The sequence below is a fragment of the Argentina silus genome (assembly GCF_951799395.1).
Source record: "Argentina silus genome assembly, chromosome: X".
Lineage (NCBI taxonomy): Eukaryota > Metazoa > Chordata > Actinopteri > Argentiniformes > Argentinidae > Argentina > Argentina silus.
In genome coordinates this window covers 25,198,584-25,220,594 of record NC_139653.1, presented here as the reverse complement: position 1 = coordinate 25,220,594, position 22,011 = coordinate 25,198,584, and the positions used below count along the sequence as shown (strand labels likewise).

The following is a 22,011-nucleotide window of genomic DNA, read 5'->3' as shown; positions in this document are numbered from 1 at the left end:
GAGGCAGGTGGAGCCGTATCCCTCAGCCAGGGCCAATAAAGCCAAGCAGTTGGAGAGATCAAGGGTTCCAATCAGGAAATCACCACAGGCTTGGGACAGCACGGATACCTGAACGTAGAAACAGAATGGATAAAACATCTCCCAGTCCTCTGATTATCTATTACAGTCATTTCAGTCAAGGCAGAGCTTTTATTGGAGTCATATAATGTTACATTCAAAGAAGAAATCTGTGTGCATCACACCTGGTTCTGTAGAGCAAGACTGTTGCTTCAGCCCAGCACTAACACACCTTACTCATCATCCATTCTAATCAACCACTGACAAAGAAATGTTTATTAATCAGTATTGGAAATGTTTTTGGCCACACATAGATACTGTTTTGCTTGGTGGTGTTCATTATTAGGCACCTGCAGGAACGAGGCCAGCTGAAACATCATGTCCACGTTGCCCTCAGTGATGATGCTGTCTCCTGAATAGGCAAAGTCCAGAAAAGAGCGCACCGCGGCCGGAGACTGGTTGCCCAGGGTAACCGTCCCGTCATCACGTTCACGCATGTTTACCTCGAACATGGCTCTATGGGAGAACATGGACAACCCCACACTGAATCTGCTACTACTTTGAGAGTAAGAAAAAACTAAGATGTATGTTGACGAGACACTAGTAAATTCAAAACGATAAGGTAACAGAAACCAACACACACATATACACACACACACACACACACACAGACACACACACACCTGAAGAAGTCACTGGAGGCTGCCAGGATACAGCGGTGGCAGGGGAAGCTCTGGTCCTCGACTATGATAGTGAAGTCAAATAGCAGTCCCCTTTCTCTGAATGATCGAAGCACGCTCAGAAGCTGCTGCCCATGAGCCTCAGATACCCGCAGCATGGACCTACATGCTGGAACACTGTTACTCTTCGGAGTACTGACAGGAACAACGTTGTGAACATGCTCAGGAAAGTGGCTGGGAATGCCAGACCCCTCAGAACGTTCATCCATCACTCAGTCTAGCAGACAGAATAAGAACAACTTGATTTGCCATCCAACAATGTTGACAGTGTTTGACAGGCTTATTTCAGTTGTAGGATTACTGTTATTGAATGGGTTTGAAGTAAACACACAGTCATACACCCTCTAGATCTAATCCACTTTACCCATAATGGAAATCTACCTGCATCATGGAGTAGACACTAGACAGGGTACATTCTCTTTTGCAATCAGCTGGGTGAGCTGTGGCATTGCTTAGGCTACTCTAAATACTGTGTGTAGTTTAGATGATGATCATATAACCCATGCATGTATGATACAATGTGTATCTAATACATTATTAACAATGAATTATTAACAGTAGTTAAAGATGCTGATCACTCATTTGAAACGTAATGGAAAAACTGCAGTCAAAGCGGGATGCGGGGGGACACTCATGTTTTGTCACGGATCTAGGAAGAGGGAGAATGGGCAACAACGGAGGTTTTTGGAATAAGAGGACGCAGATTAAAGGTTCACTAAAGACTGGATAGGCTTATGTGTCAAGCAAATGTTGTCTAAAGAAGTCACGATTAGAAGAAACGGGGGGAAAGACAACAAGCTGCAGCTTTTTCGGGATTTTGCATTGCATGAAAGAACTAATCACAAAGGGCTTACCAATTCACACCATCTGCGTTCAACACTAGTTACAAATTAGTCGGAGAGGAGAAGAGGAAAGGGAATATCTGTCCGTCGATTAATTGTCCGAATAGACATTATAGCCGGTGTTTACGCTGTGCGCGCGGTAGCCTGCTTGAGTTTCAACACCATGGACAGCTCCATTTCTCACGCCGCTGTTTCAGTTCACTGAAAAAGCGAAACCACGCGAGTTTATGATATTTGGCGCGTTGTATGCTGGGATCTGTAGTGTAGTTGTGGGTCAAATCTTGCAAGTACAATAATAACAAAGGTTCAAAACATTAATTAACATTTTTAAGGTAGATGAAAATGCTGATTGTCAATCCAGATTGTCAAACACGTGCACATAACTGCCAACCCTATTTGAGCCATGCCATAACGAACATAAATTGTGCTTGTGTGCGCCAGCATTCCTCAGGAGGTGTGGTGTTAGACTAGTTAGAATATCTGACATCTGGTTGTCGCACACAAAGTTCTGAATTGACAAAGACTGACACAAGGAATGAGACCAGTCTAGTAAAACAATAGACAACATTATTCATTGACCATTTCTTGATTCATTCATTGATAAAAGCAGCTCTCACAGCAGACTGAACAATATCACAACTATTACCAAATATCTGTACAGATGAATACCTTTAGGTATTCCTATATATATACCTGAATACCTCAAAATCTGCATACCTGCATACCTTTAGATCTGTATTCCTATAAATAGACTTCCTTTCCATTACATTTGCTCAAATCAATTGTAATGAAGGAAAGGACATGAGGGAAGGATGTAAGGCTACACTATTGGGACACACCCATCATGTCCTCATCACTTGTTGATGAGATCACATCTTAGTGCTGTGTCGTACTGTGTGCCCTCCCTCTTTTTGTCCTCCTTGTGTCCATGACAACCCTGAGCGGCCACCCTCCTCCTCCATCTCCCCCTGTTTCTTCTCCTCTTCCTCCTCGGATGTGATCTTTACCACAACGTTGATGATGTCATCTTCGTAGACAGGGGCAGGGTTATCATAGCCTCCCTCTTCCCAGGCCACTGAGTCCAAAGGGTCAGGGGACATTGGCAAAGCATTGAAGGTGACAAAGCCCACGAGGATCACCACCAATGACACCATGTACAGTGCTGAGAACTGGGGGAGAGGCAGGAAGACACAATAATATACAACAAGCATATCCTATATCTCTACACTCCTAAACCTGACCTGTGTCTCTATACACTAAACTACTATATCTGACCTGTACCTCTACACACTAAACTACTACGCGTGTTCTGTATATTTTTGGTGTATGTGTTTTACCTGCAGTTTATGTGTGGATAGATGATGCAGCCTTAGCAGTGGGAGTAACTCTGGGAGCAGCCTCTGTCTTTCCTGCAGGTTGTGACCTATCCACCTGAGCAGTGACTTCAGAGCCACCACCTCATTGGGCACAGACAGTGCATCTGACCGCAGACACGCCTCCAACACATCCACCTAGGAGGAGATTAGAACAGTTGGCTCCCATGAGTACTAAATTTTTTCCTGCAGCTTATTCGGAAGGAAGCAATGTCCGAAAGAGAATTGTGTCAGCTCTTTCCTTACATATCTACTCTCCATACATTATCTCTGTTTATATTGCATCCAACTGAATAAGCGTTTGGTCACTTTCATGACATAAAGTCTGTCTGATCCTTCTTTATCTCATTCTAGATCCCCACCGGCATATCCAGGAAGTCCTGGGTCAAATAGAGGTTGTGGAAGTTCTGAACTACAAATTCATTGGACCGCTGGAGGAGGCAGGTGGAGCCGTATCCCTCAGCCAGGGCCAATAAAGCCAAGCAGTTGGAGAGATCAAGGGTTCCAATCAGGAAATCACCACAGGCTTGGGACAGCACGGATACCTGAACGTAGAAACAGAATGGATAAAACATCTCCCAGTCCTCTGATTATCTATTACAGTCATTTCAGTCAAGGCAGAGCTTTTATTGGAGTCATATAATGTTACATTCAAAGAAGAAATCTGTGTGCATCACACCTGGTTCTGTAGAGCAAGACTGTTGCTTCAGCCCAGCACTAACACACCTTACTCATCATCCATTCTAATCAACCACTGACAAAGAAATGTTTATTAATCAGTATTGGAAATGTTTTTGGCCACACATAGATACTGTTTTGCTTGGTGGTGTTCATTATTAGGCACCTGCAGGAACGAGGCCAGCTGAAACATCATGTCCACGTTGCCCTCAGTGATGATGCTGTCTCCTGAATAGGCAAAGTCCAGAAAAGAGCGCACCGCGGCCGGAGACTGGTTGCCCAGGGTAACCGTCCCGTCATCACGTTCACGCATGTTTACCTCGAACATGGCTCTATGGGAGAACATGGACAACCCCACACTGAATCTGCTACTACTTTGAGAGTAAGAAAAAACTAAGATGTATGTTGACGAGACACTAGTAAATTCAAAACGATAAGGTAACAGAAACCAACACACACATATACACACACACACACACACACACAGACACACACACACCTGAAGAAGTCACTGGAGGCTGCCAGGATACAGCGGTGGCAGGGGAAGCTCTGGTCCTCGACTATGATAGTGAAGTCAAATAGCAGTCCCCTTTCTCTGAATGATCGAAGCACGCTCAGAAGCTGCTGCCCATGAGCCTCAGATACCCGCAGCATGGACCTACATGCTGGAACACTGTTACTCTTCGGAGTACTGACAGGAACAACGTTGTGAACATGCTCAGGAAAGTGGCTGGGAATGCCAGACCCCTCAGAACGTTCATCCATCACTCAGTCTAGCAGACAGAATAAGAACAACTTGATTTGCCATCCAACAATGTTGACAGTGTTTGACAGGCTTATTTCAGTTGTAGGATTACTGTTATTGAATGGGTTTGAAGTAAACACACAGTCATACACCCTCTAGATCTAATCCACTTTACCCATAATGGAAATCTACCTGCATCATGGAGTAGACACTAGACAGGGTACATTCTCTTTTGCAATCAGCTGGGTGAGCTGTGGCATTGCTTAGGCTACTCTAAATACTGTGTGTAGTTTAGATGATGATCATATAACCCATGCATGTATGATACAATGTGTATCTAATACATTATTAACAATGAATTATTAACAGTAGTTAAAGATGCTGATCACTCATTTGAAACGTAATGGAAAAACTGCAGTCAAAGCGGGATGCGGGGGGACACTCATGTTTTGTCACGGATCTAGGAAGAGGGAGAATGGGCAACAACGGAGGTTTTTGGAATAAGAGGACGCAGATTAAAGGTTCACTAAAGACTGGATAGGCTTATGTGTCAAGCAAATGTTGTCTAAAGAAGTCACGATTAGAAGAAACGGGGGGAAAGACAACAAGCTGCAGCTTTTTCGGGATTTTGCATTGCATGAAAGAACTAATCACAAAGGGCTTACCAATTCACACCATCTGCGTTCAACACTAGTTACAAATTAGTCGGAGAGGAGAAGAGGAAAGGGAATATCTGTCCGTCGATTAATTGTCCGAATAGACATTATAGCCGGTGTTTACGCTGTGCGCGCGGTAGCCTGCTTGAGTTTCAACACCATGGACAGCTCCATTTCTCACGCCGCTGTTTCAGTTCACTGAAAAAGCGAAACCACGCGAGTTTATGATATTTGGCGCGTTGTATGCTGGGATCTGTAGTGTAGTTGTGGGTCAAATCTTGCAAGTACAATAATAACAAAGGTTCAAAACATTAATTAACATTTTTAAGGTAGATGAAAATGCTGATTGTCAATCCAGATTGTCAAACACGTGCACATAACTGCCAACCCTATTTGAGCCATGCCATAACGAACATAAATTGTGCTTGTGTGCGCCAGCATTCCTCAGGAGGTGTGGTGTTAGACTAGTTAGAATATCTGACATCTGGTTGTCGCACACAAAGTTCTGAATTGACAAAGACTGACACAAGGAATGAGACCAGTCTAGTAAAACAATAGACAACATTATTCATTGACCATTTCTTGATTCATTCATTGATAAAAGCAGCTCTCACAGCAGACTGAACAATATCACAACTATTACCAAATATCTGTACAGATGAATACCTTTAGGTATTCCTATATATATACCTGAATACCTCAAAATCTGCATACCTGCATACCTTTAGATCTGTATTCCTATAAATAGACTTCCTTTCCATTACATTTGCTCAAATCAATTGTAATGAAGGAAAGGACATGAGGGAAGGATGTAAGGCTACACTATTGGGACACACCCATCATGTCCTCATCACTTGTTGATGAGATCACATCTTAGTGCTGTGTCGTACTGTGTGCCCTCCCTCTTTTTGTCCTCCTTGTGTCCATGACAACCCTGAGCGGCCACCCTCCTCCTCCATCTCCCCCTGTTTCTTCTCCTCTTCCTCCTCGGATGTGATCTTTACCACAACGTTGATGATGTCATCTTCGTAGACAGGGGCAGGGTTATCATAGCCTCCCTCTTCCCAGGCCACTGAGTCCAAAGGGTCAGGGGACATTGGCAAAGCATTGAAGGTGACAAAGCCCACGAGGATCACCACCAATGACACCATGTACAGTGCTGAGAACTGGGGGAGAGGCAGGAAGACACAATAATATACAACAAGCATATCCTATATCTCTACACTCCTAAACCTGACCTGTGTCTCTATACACTAAACTACTATATCTGACCTGTACCTCTACACACTAAACTACTACATCTAACCTGTACCTCTACACACTAAACTACTACATCTGACCTGTACCTCTACACACTAAACTACTATATCTGACTTGTACCTCTACACACTAAACTACTACATCTGACCTGTACCTCTACACACTAAACTACTATATCTGACCTGTACCTCTACACCCTAAACTACTATATCTGACTTGTACCTCTATACACTTAACTACTATATCTGACTTGTACCTCTATACACTTAACTACTATATCTGACTTGTACCTCTACACACTAAACTACTATATGTGACCTGTACCTCTATACATTTAACTACTATATCTGCCCTCTAGTCTACACACTAAACTCCTATACCTCCTAAATTACATTGATTTTTATGGTAGCAAATAGATATCCCCTAGTACCCCCAGTTACAAATACTAGTTCAGCATCACCTACTCTTGGTGCCATAGCTGTTTCGTCATTCATTTTGTCTTTTATTTGGAAAGACCCAACTCTGACTGAGCTGAAATAACACTAAAAACTTGCTTACATTATATTGTACAGCAAACATATTAAACATTGATTGACCCCCATATATGTATGTGTGTTCTCATAGACACCTCCTGTGAATGTGAAAGCCCTCTATGTAACATTTGACCAGCTGTATGAGTGAGGATAGATGGAATAGAGGTTACACATTAACATAGTGCAGGTGAGTCATAAAAATACTCAACAGTGTCACCATGACCTTGGCAAAGACAGAGAGAGGGCAGTAAAGAGGGTGCAAGAGAGAGAGAGAGAGAGAGAGCGAGAGAGAGATTACACTGAAATATTATCCCCACATCATAATACATTTCCAGCCTAAACACATAACAGCTTGTTTACATGACTTATTAAAAGTCCTCACCTAAAATAAGGCTCAGTATGCTACATTATATAATCAGGACAAGTCTAATGAGATCTACCTCCCCCTGAGGTACTGAGCTAATGATTGCTGTCTTTGAGGTCTCACCGCAAGGCTTGCACGTGCCAAAAGAGGTTAGATAACCAGAGGCGCACATCCATAGATTAGATTAGATTAGATGAAATGAGATACAATCAAAGCATATAATGCATGCATTTAAATATCTACGATCTATCAGATCATTGCTGATTGACTCATCTGTCTGTTGATCTATTTAGAATCAGAGACTGTGATGGTCACAGAGCCCTAATGAACTTAACATATCAATGAGGCTATAGAGGATAGTAGTGTGTGTGTGTGTGTGTGTGTGTGTGTGTGTGTGTGTGTGTGTGTGTGTGTGTGTGTTCATGCGTGTGTGTGTGTGTGTGTGTGTGTGTGTGTGTGTGTGTGTGTGTGTGTGTGTGTGTGTGTTCATCTACTCACCGTGTACTGAAAGAGGAAGAGACCACAGAAGAGGCTGAACAGGTCTGCGGTCAGTAGGGAGAGGTTGACCGAGGTGGCACTGGTCATCTTGACCACTATAGGCATACAGCTGTAGAGTGTGTACATACAGAGGGCATAGCCCGAGAACAACAAGCCTGAGGAAAGATCAAAAGGGAGGGAATTATTAGATGATAATGTGATTTGTGGCAATTCAACATTGTATGATTATGGACATTCAGGCTAAGGCAACAGTTGATTATGTGAGGCACTGACCAATTTTCCAGTTCCACTGGATTGCTGCAAAGTCTTCATATTCCAGTACACCCCTGTGGAGAAACGTGCAGCAGATCAAAAGATCAAACTCCACTATATACACACACACACACACACACACACACACACACACACACACACACACACACACACACACACACACACACACACACTTACATTTGTATGCCACTGATGAGGGTCCCGAACAGGCCAACCATGCCAAGGAACTCAACCCTGCTGAGGTTCTTCACAGTGTACTCTTGACATACATTAGACACTGCATAGAGAGTGGCACTGATTAGCACCAAGCCATCACCTAACAGGATATTAGAGGCTAGGAGAGAGGGAGGAGAGAGGAGCACAGGAGAGAAGAGGAGAGGAGAACATTTAGTTTCCACTCTATAATGTGTATTGTTTTATGGATGGATACAACATTTATGAAAATTGGTCTTAACTGGATCCCTGGTCCCGGCCAGCCAGTAGGTCTGCCCCAACCATAGCCCCCACGCCTAGCAGACACACACACACGGCCACATAGTGTAAAGGCCTGTAGCGGCTCTTCAGGAAAAACCAGGACAGGATCATCAGGACAGGGATCACAAAACAGTCCAGGAGCTGGGAAGGGAGAGAATACACCAGAACAGTCATACACATGCACAAACACACTTGCACACACACACTTGCACACACACACACACACACACACACACACACACACACACACACACACACACATACACCCAGACTCTCTCTCTCTCTCTCTCTCTCTCTCTCTCTCTCTCTCTCTCTCTCTCTCTCTCTCTCTCTCTCTCTCTCTCTCTCTCTCTCTCTCTCTCACTTACTTGTATGCTGGTGAGTGTAGTGTACTGGTATGCTTTAACCACTGCATAGTTGGCCTCCACGTCTACAAGGCCGAGTAGAAGATACTTCCACCACCTGCTCTTCAGAATCTGCAAAATATTGCCATCCCCTATGTTAAAAGACAAGTACCCTGGGGGTTACTGAGATGACATGGGTACCACTGCTCCAGTGAGCTGTTATAGAATAGAATATATTATGACAGCTACTGTATTATGCCATAGTTATGACACTTGTGAAGGTGTCATGTCTGTTATCAGTCATGGGCCTTAATGGGAAGTGTTAGGGATGTGGATAAGATCTATCTCTAGTCCTACTGGATGCATTCAGTAAAATGTATGGTAAATGGCATTGACATCAATGAACAAACATTTTAAAATTGACAGTCTGAAATCTAAATGGTGGGTATCTTATGGAAACATGGCATAGCATGGATTTCTGTGGCATACCTCTTCTGAAGATAAGCATGGTGGTGTAGGTTATGCACAGGAGCACGTAGCTCATGAAGCTCTGAAGCATAGGTGTGTTCACATGGAAGTCCGTGGCCAGATACTGAGATGCGATGGCAGTCCCGCAAATTAGAGTGGCCAGACCCTGCCCCATGGCCACTGTCTTCACAAGCTGCCTGCGACATGCAAATAATAACAGATTTATCAATTAGTAGCCTTTACACTTCAGTAGCCTCCCTGTAGCCTAAGTACCTAAGCTTACTACAGCCTCTGGTATGCTTGCTGTTCTCTGGTCAAGCTGTTCTCTGGTCAAGCTGTTCTCTGTTCAAGCTGTTCTCTGGTCAAGCTGTTCTCTGTTCAAGCTGTTCAAGCTCTTTAAAACAACTCATTGAGGCTCCATTTTTATAGCAACATGACCCTCAATGACTCACCAGGTAAAAACTTTCTCCAGCTTGAATTTCTGCAGCCTCTGGGTGAGCCTGTTTCTATCATTGTTGCCCTCTGTGTTGATCCCTGTCCCCACAGTCTCCTTCTCAGCCATTGCAGTCTGCTGATAGTGGAATCCTTGTTCAGGAAATACCTTGAATGCACTGCTGCAGAGACTTTTTAACATCTTTACAGTGCTCACTCTGAATCATTAACAGTTCTCAAATCAAAGGGCAAAGTGTACTCCTTGACATGAATGGCCACACTGATGAGTGTGTGTGTGTGGGGGGGGGGGGGGGGGGGTATGTTGTGCTGTACAGATGTGCTTTTTTCTAATTAATGTGTTTTGGTGAATTGCTAAGTAATTTAACTATGCCTAGAGTCTTAGAATACCACTTATCTCTGAAGCATTTCAGTTCTGTTGCAGAGGTGAGGGTAATAGGCCTATGCTGGAAGAAGAAGGTCAACTGTATGTCTTTGCTTAGTTTTCATGCATGGGACAAAAAGGCAGAGAATGGGATGTCAGGTAGCTAATAATAGAGGTAAGGAAGAGAGACAGGCGGTAAGGAAGAGAGTGGAGATAAGAAAGAGAGAGTGGATGTGGGAAGAGATTGGGAGGGTAAAGCAGAGAAGGAAAGAGAGGTCATTTTGATGTGTGAAGGCTATGTGATTGTGTAGTAGCTATAGACTATGGAAGGACAAAGTGTAAAGGAATGAAGGAAGGAACAAGTGGTGCATTTTCTAACTGCAGACCCTGGCTCTCTTCTGTCCACTGCAACTTCTGCAAGCTAGCTTGTGCCATGTGACATACTGTATCCTTGTATGGATTTCATCACCCTCAAAGCTATGTTTAGCTTTTGCCCAGGCAAATGCACTGAGCCATCTGAATTACCCTAGTGTTTTATGTTTGCTACTGCCACTTTAGTGTTGAGAGAACATGGAACCTAAATGTCAATTGGAATTAAATGGTCGCCTGGAAATGTCCACGAATTCCAAATCTTGCTAAAGTCATCTTGGCTTATTTTCATACAACTTCATAGCCACAGTGCCTCTGCTTTCGCTCGAGACAGTAGACTCAAGCTCGCGAGACAGCGCGAGGGAATAAGTTGAGGAAACATGGCGTCATCTAATTTGTTGAAGGTAGGAGACACTTCAATTTAACATTGTCCAGTATCTGTGTAGGAATTTAAGCGTCTCCATCTTACTAACTTGATGAATGTACCAGAAATCACACCACAGATACTGTTTTCTAGGATTCAGTTTGCACGGAATGCAACATGTTCTCTAGATAGCTAGCTACAATGCAAGGTTAGCTAGAAATGTATGCTGCGCCGGTGCAAGCCGGCATTGAGAAGCCTTTCCTCATTCAAATTGACACTTAGTTAGTAAATAACAATGACATAACATTTGACTGTATCTGCATTGCCGTGCCATCAATACGCTGATAGTATGTTTAAACCTGTCCAGGTTTGTTAGCTAGCTAGGTAGCTGAACAGTAGCTTGCATAGCTTCTTTTTGACACTGACAGTGACAGCTCCACAACACAACAATGCAGTTCAGTAGCCAGCCAGCCAGCTAGCTAGTGACCCAGACAGTTAGCCACAGTGTGGTTTGTACACAGTGACGGATGTCAGTGTTAGTCTATTAGAGGTAGGATTTTTGTATTGATTTTGACAATTTTATGGAAGCTACCAATATTGTTTTACCGATTCTCTCCAACCAATAAGTACATTTCTTGACACACCCATCAGAAGCTACATTTATTTCACAGGTTGTTTGCACCCACTGTCCCAGTTGAAAACAGCAACCCACATCCTTTGCTCTGCTAATGGGTCCAAGATGTTGAATTTTCATAACAAAGGAAATGTGTCCTGAGATCATTTTCATCAAGGTTGTGATGATTAGGCCTATCATAAGATCTGAGACACTACTGACAGCAATGCAAAATGTCTAGGCCTACATGCATGCCTACTTCTTAAACTCCTCCCTCTCTCCCCCACCTCCCTCTCCATGTAGAATAAAGGGTCCCTGCAGTTTGAGGATAAGTGGGACCTGATGCGGCCCATCGTTCTCAAGCTGCTGAGACAGGAGTCAGTCACCAAGCAGCAATGGTTCGACTTATTCTCGTAAGAGCAACTCCTCCCATTCTCTTTTTCTTTCTTGGTCTCTCCCCCTTCTCCCTCTCTCTCCCTCTCTGACAAAAATACACACCTGCCTTTTCTCCTAAGAGCACAGAAGTCAAACTTTGCATCACACTGAAACTTTTTGGACTCATGCACAGTCCCACTCCCACACCACTGCATGCTATTTCAGTGTATTGCTGCATCACATACTTATAGTTTGCATAGTATGTGTGGTTCTTTATGAGCCTGCCAGCTATGGTAGAGAATAATTGAAATATTGTCTATAGCGCACTCTCCTGTTCATAAATACACACACACACACACACACACACACACACTGTTCTTCTCACTCTCTCTTTCCTATTGTCTTGTGCAGAGATGTCCATGCAGTATGTTTATGGGACGATAAGGGCCCAGCTAAGATCCACCAGGCCCTCAAAGAAGACATCCTAGACTTCATCAAACAAGCTCAGGCCGTAAGTGTATGCATGCATGCGTGAGTGCGTGTGTTTGCCTGCCTGCATGAGTGAGAGAATGAGTTGCACAACTGTTAGAGACAAAAATACAAACAGATCAGTTCAGCAGTTATGATAATGGTGGCATGTTATTAGGTGTTCACTATTAGATCAATGTCACTGTTAATTACTTTAGACCTGTAGGCCAATCAATAACTCAGATAAGGATGATCAGTAGTCTCCAACCCTGGCCCAGCAGAGCTACAATACTGGTGTGCAGGCTCTATTCCAGATCAGCAATAACACCCTGTAGCTTTCCAGGACCAGGGCTGCCCTAACCTCTTATGCGTGTGTCCTCTGAACTGTGTATTACCTTGGCAGCGGGTGCTGAGTCACCAGGACGACACAGCTCTGTTAAAGGCCTACATCGTAGAGTGGAGGAAGTTCTTCACACAGTGTGACATCCTACCCAAGCCCTTCTGCCAGCTGGAGATCACACTCATGGGCAAACAGGGGAGCAACAAGAAGTCCAACATAGAGGACAGCATTGTCAGAAAGGTGAGAGAGAGGAGGATAGATAGAGATCACACTCCAGGAAGAGAAGTATAGGCCTAGTTCATCAATGTGGTGAAAGGAGGAGGAGGAGGAAGGGAAAGGAAATTCAGATTGATAGATTTGAGTCATAACAAGGATGTGTAGACAATGAGGGAGTGTGAGCAAGGCTATAATGAGATGAATTACACATTGTGTTGATTTGGCTTTCTCTCTCCCCTCCCACCTTCTATAGCTGATGTTGGATACGTGGAATGAGTCCATCTTCTCCAACATAAAGAGTCGTCTTCAAGACAGTGCTATGAAGCTGGTACATGCTGAGAGACTGGGAGAGGCCTTCGACTCACAGCTAGTCATAGGAGTGCGAGAGTCTTATGGTGAGACAGACACACACACACACACACACACACACACACACACACACACACACACGCATAGACAGGGTAAATTATGAATAAACCCACCCCCCAATCTCTCTCTCTCTCTCTCTCTCTCTCTCTCTCTCTCTCTCTCTCTCTCTCTCTCTCTCATTCTCTAGTAAACCTGTGTTCTAACCCAGAGGATAAGCTGCAGATCTACAGGGACAACTTTGAGAAGGCCTATCTTGACTCAACTGAGAGGTTCTACAGAACACAGGCCCCCTCATACCTGCAACAAAATGGAGTCCAGAACTACATGAAATATGTAGGTGTGTGTGTGTGTGTGAGAGAGTGTGATTGTGAGAGAGAGAGTGAGTATATTTGTTTTATCTATTTTGTGTGTATGGTTGGGACAACGTCTTTTTTCTGTGAGTGTGTGTGGTATTTGACTGTGTGTGTCAGAATATGTATTTTCATAGACTGTGTATGTGTGTGTCTTGCAGGCAGACCTAAAGTTGAGAGAAGAGGAGAAGAGAGCAGTTCGATACTTAGAGACACGCCGTGAATGTAACTCTGTTCAAGCAGTAAGTAGGATGACAGTCTGGGCATGTTTGAGAAAATGTTCTGTTTGTTTCAATAGTGTCAAACTCATGGAATGTTTTGTCTCTCCCAGCTTATGGAATGTTGTGTAAACGCTCTGGTGACGTCATTCAAAGAGACTATCCTGGCGGAATGTCCGGGAATGATCAAACGTAATGAAACAGACAGTGAGTACACCAGAAAGACCACTGTCTCAACCTACACCTTAGCCATGCAGTGGAGGAAGGAAGCCATACAGTGGAGGAATTCAAAACTATTTAAACAGGGCTGAGATCTTTACCTGTGCCACAGTATGAGGTGTGTAACGCCTATCCCCTTCCCCCCTGTAGAGCTGCATCTGATGTTCTCTCTAATGGATAAAGTTCCTAACGGGATTGAGCCCATGCTAAAAGATCTAGAGGATCATATCATCAACGCTGGACTAGCAGACATGGTGGCTGCAGCTGAGACCATCACTTCTGTATGTACTTTACACACACCCACACAGGAATACGCCACTTATGTGATTATAAGCTCATTGAAGTTTGTTTTAGGCCTGTTTTCACAGTTATTGTATGCGCTGCCTGTATGTGTGCAGGACTCTGAGAAGTACGTGGAGCAGCTGTTGACTCTGTTTAACCGCTTCAGTAAACTGGTGAAGGAGGCCTTTCACGACGACCCTCGCTTCCTTACCGCCAGGGACAAGGTCAGTGTATCTCTCGCACAACCCGACCAATAAGCTGGATTCAGTCAAATGTATTTATATCACTGGACCTCTTTAGTGTCTGATCATCAGGATGCAGGACTCCATTTTTATGTTGTTAAGATTGGAACTTATTCTCTAATGGTTGGTCAGTTAGTTTTTTGCTGTGCTTTACTGATTCAATGTGTTTCTCACCAGGCATACAAAGCTGTTGTCAACGATGCTACCATATTTAAGCTGGAGTTGCCTCAGAAACAGAAGGGGTGAGAGAAGTGTGTGTCTGTGTGTCTGTGTGTCTGTGTGTCTGTGTGTCTGAGTGTGTGTCTGAGTGTGTGCACTAATGTGTGTGCACTAATGTGTGTATATCTCCTCAGGGTTGGTCTGAAGACACAGCCGGAGTCTAAGTGTCCTGAGCTGCTGGCTAACTACTGTGACATGCTGCTGAGAAAAACTCCTCTTAGCAAGAAACTCACTTCAGAGGAGATAGAACTCAAACTCAAAGAAGTGGTGAGGAGGGCTAGGAGAGGACAAACTCATTCATGTAGAAGGGTTTTGATTTGTTCTGTCTACTTCTCACAGATTGTCACCAGAGAGGGTTCTGTATCCATTGTTCACCTGTCCCCCTCCCCTCCTCCTCCGCCTCCTCCTTTCTCTCCCTCCACCCCCCCCCCCCTTTCAGCTTCTTGTGTTGAAATATGTGCAGAATAAGGATGTGTTCATGCGTTACCACAAAGCTCACCTCACCCGACGTCTGATACTGGATATTTCAGCAGACAGTGAGATAGAGGAGAACATGGTGGAATGGCTCAGGGTGAGAGATGCACACACACAAACACACACACACATACACACACACACACACACACACAGACACACACACATACGCATATACCTCTACCATTACAGAGATCTCTCTCCCTTTGTCTTTGTAGGAGGTGGGTATGCCTGCTGACTATGTCAATAAGCTGGCCAGGATGTTCCAGGACATAAAGGTGTCAGAGGATCTCAACCAGGTCTTCAAGGAGATGCATAAACACAACAGGCTAGCATTGCCAGGTAAGACACACAGTGTTATGCATACAGATGAGAAACAATACAGCCAACTGATATACTGTATAAACTCAGCCAAGCTATGAACTGTTTCAGATAAAGCCTGCTCTTATGCTGAAGTTGTCTCACTTAGAATGAGCCACATCCAGGCCACATAATTAGCACACAGGAGCATTACTGCTTTGTCTTTAGCGGACAGTGTGAATATAAAGATCCTGAATGCGGGAGCATGGTCTCGCAGCAGTGAGAAGGTGTTTGTGTCGCTACCCACTGAGCTGGAGGACCTCATACCAGAGGTAGAGGACTTCTACAAAAGAAACCACAGTGGACGCAAACTACACTGGCACCACCTCATGTCCAATGGCATTGTGAGTAGAGAGCACACAGTCTCATTATATAGAGTGCCTATAGAATGTTACACCCCCTTTTCAAAATGTTCACCTCAGCCTAGAATCGTGAATACATTAAATTAGGATTTTTCCCATTTATCTACACAGCCTACTGGACACTTTCAAAGTGAAAGACAAATTCTAAACATTTTCAGTAATTTATTAAACATTTAAAACAGAAAACAGGGACCCTACAAAGACAGAGATATTCATTCCAAATCATGGCTTATTTTAGGAGAGCCATGGCAAGGGGTTGTAGACAGGTCTTTTCTGTTTTAATAAGTTACAGAATTTCATTTGAATGTTTCTTTCACTTTGAAAGTGTCTCTGGGGCAACAAAATGTTTTTGAAAGAGGGTGTAGACTTTCTATAGGCACTGTATGTATCAAAACAAAACAAACTAATTGTATACAGCATATTTCATACACAGATGCAATACAGTGTGCTTTACATGAACAATTAATAAAAACAGAGAGAATAAAAACACAAAAACACGAGGATACAAAAGTATTACATCCATGGAAGTTCAAACAGTAAAAGCATAGAACAAGTGAGGACTAAAGAGACTAATGGTAAATAATAAAATCTCAAATGCAATAAAAAAGGATGAGCTAAAGAACTAAAATACTATATATTTAATTATATTCATGAACCCCCTCTACCTTCTCCTTTCATTCCTCCTCCCCTCCACTCCTCCTCTCAGATCACCTTTAAGAACGAGGTAGGCCAGTATGATCTAGAGGTCACTACTTTCCAGCTGGCTGTGCTATTCGCCTGGAATCAGAGACCCCGGGAGCGAATCAGCTTTGAGAACCTCAAACTGGCCACTGAGCTCCCTGATGCCGAGCTACGGCGCACACTCTGGGTGAGAAACACACACACACACACACACACACACACACACACACACACACACACATACACACAGCAACATGAAATAGACTACCCATGTTGGAAATCTGGAGAGGGAGGGCTGTAAGAGGCTCAATCACCTCAAAGCCCTGTGTGGGAGGAAAAACAAAGCGGCACCTGAAACAGGTATTAAATGTTTACGCCTGCTACATCCGTTCATTGTTCGAATATGCAATGCCACAAACTCCAAGTAGAGTAAATAAATTAATAAAACTGGCCCACAGACTCCACAATTACATCACAGTCGTTACATCCATATGATCACTGCACCAGACCAGACAAGCAATAATCGGCCAGAAGTACCTCAACAGAGCAGTCTCCAACCCACCACTCCAGCCTGCCATCAGATAAGCACAATGGGCCAACGAAACCCCACTCTCCATCATGCTCCAACTCTGCCAAACCAAGCCACCTTGAAACACACACATGCACATGCATTATGATTTTCTTTTCCTTTTTTTCACTATCTTATTATTGGAAGACTCACCCTTACCCTATCGAGGGTTCGTAACCCACCCCTACCCCTACCCCCCATCCCCCACCCCCCTTCCTTTTTACCCCCTTGCACATAGCTTGGTCCTTATATTGATATGTATACTTTTTATGGTTATTTTAAAACTAATGTTTTTAGTCAAGGGTTGAAGTTCGAAATAGTGACAGCAATGCGCATAGCCTTGGTGATTCACACCTGCCTGCCTGAGTCCATACTAGGTAAAGAGAGGAGGTTCTCCCCTGCCTGTCTCCTCCCCGCCCCTCCACATCCACTAGCCTTATATGTGTGACATGGATAGAAAAGAGCAGATGCTCTGAGCAACCCTGTCAGGCTCATTGACATACCGTACACACACAAACACACACATGCACACACGCACACCCGATACGAAATCAATTAATCAAAAACCTTTTTTCAACTCATTTGCTTCATTATTTCCCTTTGAGGACTATCCCAATGCTGTGCTCAAAGAGATCCTAATAATAACTATTAATAACTATTTCTCTTTTTGTCTCTCCCTTTTCCCCATTCTGTTTTGTCTCTTTCTCTCCATCCCCCACCTCCTTGTCCAGTCTCTGGTAGCCTTCCCTAAGCTGAAGAGGCAGGTGTTGTCCTACGAGCCTTCAGTCAGCTCTCCCAAAGACTTCACTGACAGCACCCTGTTCTACGTCAACCAGGAGTTCTCTCTCATGTAGGCTAGTCTTCAACCCTCCCTCATCTCACACACCCACAGCCAGCAAGATAAAAACCTTGTCATTCACCACCATCACCCGTTAATTAATTTTCAGTGATTGGCAATTCTACAAATGCAACATAGATAGATTTGATTTTTTTAACTTTATGTGAAATGTTTAACATTTCATACAGAATGAATTATAGTGATAGCCATTTGAAAACTTTACATTTCAAAACTGTAAAATTGGTCATAGCTTTTCTTACATTATTGATTAGTTCAGACCAGGGTTAAATGTTGACAAGCAAATTGTGTTTCCTTGCATGCTGAGTATGTGGGTCTCTCTGTTTCAAAGTAAAAACTCCAAGGTCCAGAAGAGGGGAAAGATTAATCTGATTGGTCGACTACAGCTGACCACAGAGCGAATGAGAGAGGAGGAGAATGAGGGCATCGTTCAGCTTAGAATATTAAGAACTCAGGTATGTGAGAGAGATTCATATGGTTGATCACACAATTTGTGACATTTTGTGAACTTAAAAAGGGTCACAACCATCTAAAAAGTTCACCCCAAAACTTATATTACACTCAACCCACTACCTTCCTTTTTTTCTCTCCTCCCTTTCTTTCACCTTTTACACCTGCCTGCTTCTCCCTCTCCTGTTCCTATCCATCCTTCTCCGTCTTCCTTTCCCTCTCAGGAGGCCATCATCCAGATAATGAAGATGAGGAAGCGTATTAGTAATGCCCAGCTGCAGACAGAGCTGGTGGAGATCCTTAAGAACATGTTCCTGCCCCAGAAGAAGATGATCAAGGAGCAAATCGAGTGGCTCATCGAACACAAATACATCAAACGAGACGAGACAGATATCAACACCTTTATATACATGGCATAGCACTGGAGCTCTGGTTTACCTGGCCTCGACACGCAAAACACAGATGAGGAAGAAGGAAGGAGTGGTTGTTTCAGAGGATGAGGAAGATGGAAGATGAAGACATGGTTGTCTCCAGTTGGTTGGAGTGGCATGTTTGGCTTATTTGGGCAGGCAGACTGGAAGTTACATCTGTGATGCCCCCCAGTGCTGGAGGAAAGGAACAGCTTGTGTGACTGTCAGTCTCAGCTCAGAATAGTGACATTAAAACTATCCTTGCCTTACCTTTGTTACAAAGAAAGGGGAGAGGAACCAGGGAAGGGAGGACTAACGGACTAGTGAATATCAATTTGGTGCCATGTACATGGAGAGACTAGTGAATACAGATGTGTGTGTGTGTGTGTGTGTGTGTGTGTGTGTGCGTGTGTGCGTGTGTGCGTGTGTGCGTGTGTGTGTGTGTGTGTGAGAGAGAGAGTGTGTAGTGGGTGGCTGGCCTGTGCGTGGGTGCGTGCGCGTGTTTGTGTCTGCACTTCAACAGCATGCTGCTCTGTGGAAATGTTGCATTAATCTGTGGACTCATCACGTGTTGTATATGTAGGTTTGTGTTTGTGTCCCTCATCCTTCTCTTCTCCCCTCATACTCAGGCTGTCACACATCTTGGATAGGAATCATGGAGGGATGAACCACCACAGCAGCCATTTCGTGCCAGAACTCTCCTTACGTTACACCACCCCCCCCAATCAGCACTTTTCTCAGTTACATATCTGAAGTCAGTGTGTGTCTGCATGGTTTATCAGTTTCCTTTTTCCTTCACCAATGTTTCAGTTTAATTTTCTTTCAAACAGTGTGTTTTTATGTTTGTTTAGAAGTATGTGTCCTGTAGAAAGCTGCATGATGTTGTCCAAGCCAACTCCCAAAGGCCTCTCTTCCTTCAATAGTTGCCTACTGTACTTCACCTCTACCTCGAGAGGTGTGTTCTAGTCAGACCATGAGGGTGTGTCATTAGATTTTTCTCCTGTAAAATAATCCGAGTTGCAATATCCATACCCCAGCCAAGGGGGTCGGTCGAACACTTCCTGGAGTCATTGGTCATACATTATCTAGTGTTACTATTTAGTCCCATGAATGTTGTTGGAATGTTTGAAGCTGCTTGAAGCCCCCCCCCCCCCCCCCCCCCGCCATGAAACCTGTTGCCAAAGTACTTCTAATGCACAGAACACACCCCTCCAAACATACTTTTACAGAAGTCAAATCCCTACTTCAGCTTTTTAGAAACATACAGTAGTTTAGATCTGGTTTATCTTGACATTATCATATCAGTCAGTCCATAGAGTCATGTTAAAGGCTATCAGAAGGTAGGCAGTGTCAGTTCTATAGATGGAGACTGTTGAGTTGTTGTAGTTTTCCCAGGTCTCATCACAGTTATGAACTGTATACTATGTCATGTGGAGTTGATTCATTACCTGTAAAGCTCAGCATTGTGGCCAGGACAATCGGTGACATTAACTAAGCATTTGCCACAGGTGCAACGTTCACATTTGTTTGTGGTTTTACAGAGGAAAATCTAATTGAGGGTAGATGAATAAGGGTATAAATCTCATGAGAATTAATGTCTGTTTCATGTTTTAGCTTTGTTTTTGGTGTTTAATCCTTCAGGGAAACAAGCTGGTGAACAATGGCAAATATTTGGTATATCTGGTCCAAAATCTTTGTGTTGCTGTCTGCCTAGACAGGCACCAATGAGGCAATAACAGTAAATAAGTGGGAAAGGACAGCAGAGCCTAGTATTTCAAAATGTTTAATCTAGATTAGAATGATCCGGATTCTTTTTTGTGATCCACGATCAGATGGCAGATTTTGAGTAGTATAGAGTATATCAGCCAACTCGATCTGACCCTGGATATTAATAAATTAATTCTCATCCAGATTAAACGTTTTGAAATATTAGGCCCAGAGGAAAAAAGGCAGATGGAGGCGGAGGGAGGACGTGTTTTGCACTGAGATCCCTAAAGCCACGTGGCTTGCTTTATGCACTATTTTCAAGGAGAGAATGGAGGGGGGAAGCAGTGCAGTTACACCCCAAACTGTGTTGGAACATAGCAAACAAGGAGGGAGAGAGGAAGATATGTGTGGTTTGAATCTTCCTGTTAATTTATTTCATATTTATATCAGAATGTGGTTTGCTGTATGAGTTTCTTTTTGTGTTTTCTATGGGAGTGTTTTTGAAAATAGCCCTTTTTAGAGGGTGCTGTTAGTTATGTACATAGAGTCACTTTGATTACCTTTTTGGAAAGATGTAAAATGATTAATTGTATGAGGACACTCATCTAACACTATCCCTAATACTTTATTTTTGTATTAGGGGAAATTGTAGGGTTGGACATTTGCTCTGTCATATCTGAATGCAATCACATCTGAATCAGTTGAGACACCTCAAAATAAGTCATTTGTGGAATTACAAATATTTTTAGTTTTGTAGTTATAACTTTTTTGGTCATATCAAGGATCTTGCATATGTTTCAAAACATGCTACCTATAGTCCTTATTAAAGTCAACCCTTTTTTTTTATAAACTACACACACACACTTTTGACTTGCCAAAATTGTCTCATAACTACTGTCTACTGTTAATTCTGCCATGTCATGTGTAGTAACGTCTTCTGTCTGACAGGCGTTTGCAATAAGAGGGTCTTCTTCCTTCTGCACAGACTAGGTAAGCATCTGAACAGGCTCTTTAAATTATACTCTCACTTTTTGAATGGGTTGTTGACAGCAGTTTATGCAGTTATGTATATTGTCCACTGAATGGAATTGTGTTCAGCTTTAATGATGCAGACAGACAGTTCTTTTTTTCATGTCTTCCTTTTTTTGTTTGTGGGTATCTGATATTCATGGTTACTTTCTCTCACTATAAGGAATATACAAAGGTGTCTTTCTATAAAACAAGATAGAACGACGTTGTGTTATCAAATAATTGTATGCTAAGATTATTTTTGACATATTCAAGCAGTATTTTAGCCATATTCAACAATGTTATGATTACACAGTAACTTTGCTTTGTGTATCAAATGAACAGTATTAGTCAGTTAAAAACTGACTTCTC

General features: G+C 43.2%; 1 protein-coding gene across 2 annotated transcripts; it reads left to right on the top strand.

Annotated features, from left to right (window-relative positions):
* The first annotated feature begins 10,854 nt into the window (after positions 1–10,854).
* LOC310823313 (cullin-5) lies at positions 10,855–21,474 on the top strand. 2 transcript variants are annotated; one of them, XM_083696151.1, is made up of 19 exons: positions 10,855–10,892; positions 11,769–11,878; positions 12,252–12,351; positions 12,712–12,888; positions 13,118–13,259; positions 13,421–13,566; positions 13,745–13,825; positions 13,915–14,008; positions 14,171–14,301; positions 14,419–14,526; positions 14,722–14,786; positions 14,898–15,030; positions 15,203–15,334; positions 15,456–15,579; positions 15,766–15,941; positions 16,666–16,827; positions 17,940–18,058; positions 18,396–18,519; positions 18,739–21,474. In XM_083696151.1, exons 1-19 carry the CDS (start codon positions 10,869–10,871, stop codon positions 18,931–18,933), a joined length of 2,343 nt encoding a protein of 780 aa, XP_083552277.1. In that variant the 5' UTR covers positions 10,855–10,868; the 3' UTR covers positions 18,934–21,474. The 2 variants fall into 2 exon arrangements, with proteins under 2 accessions (XP_083552277.1, XP_083552278.1); XM_083696152.1 differs by lacking the exon at positions 12,712–12,888.
* The last annotated feature ends 537 nt before the right edge of the window (positions 21,475–22,011 follow it).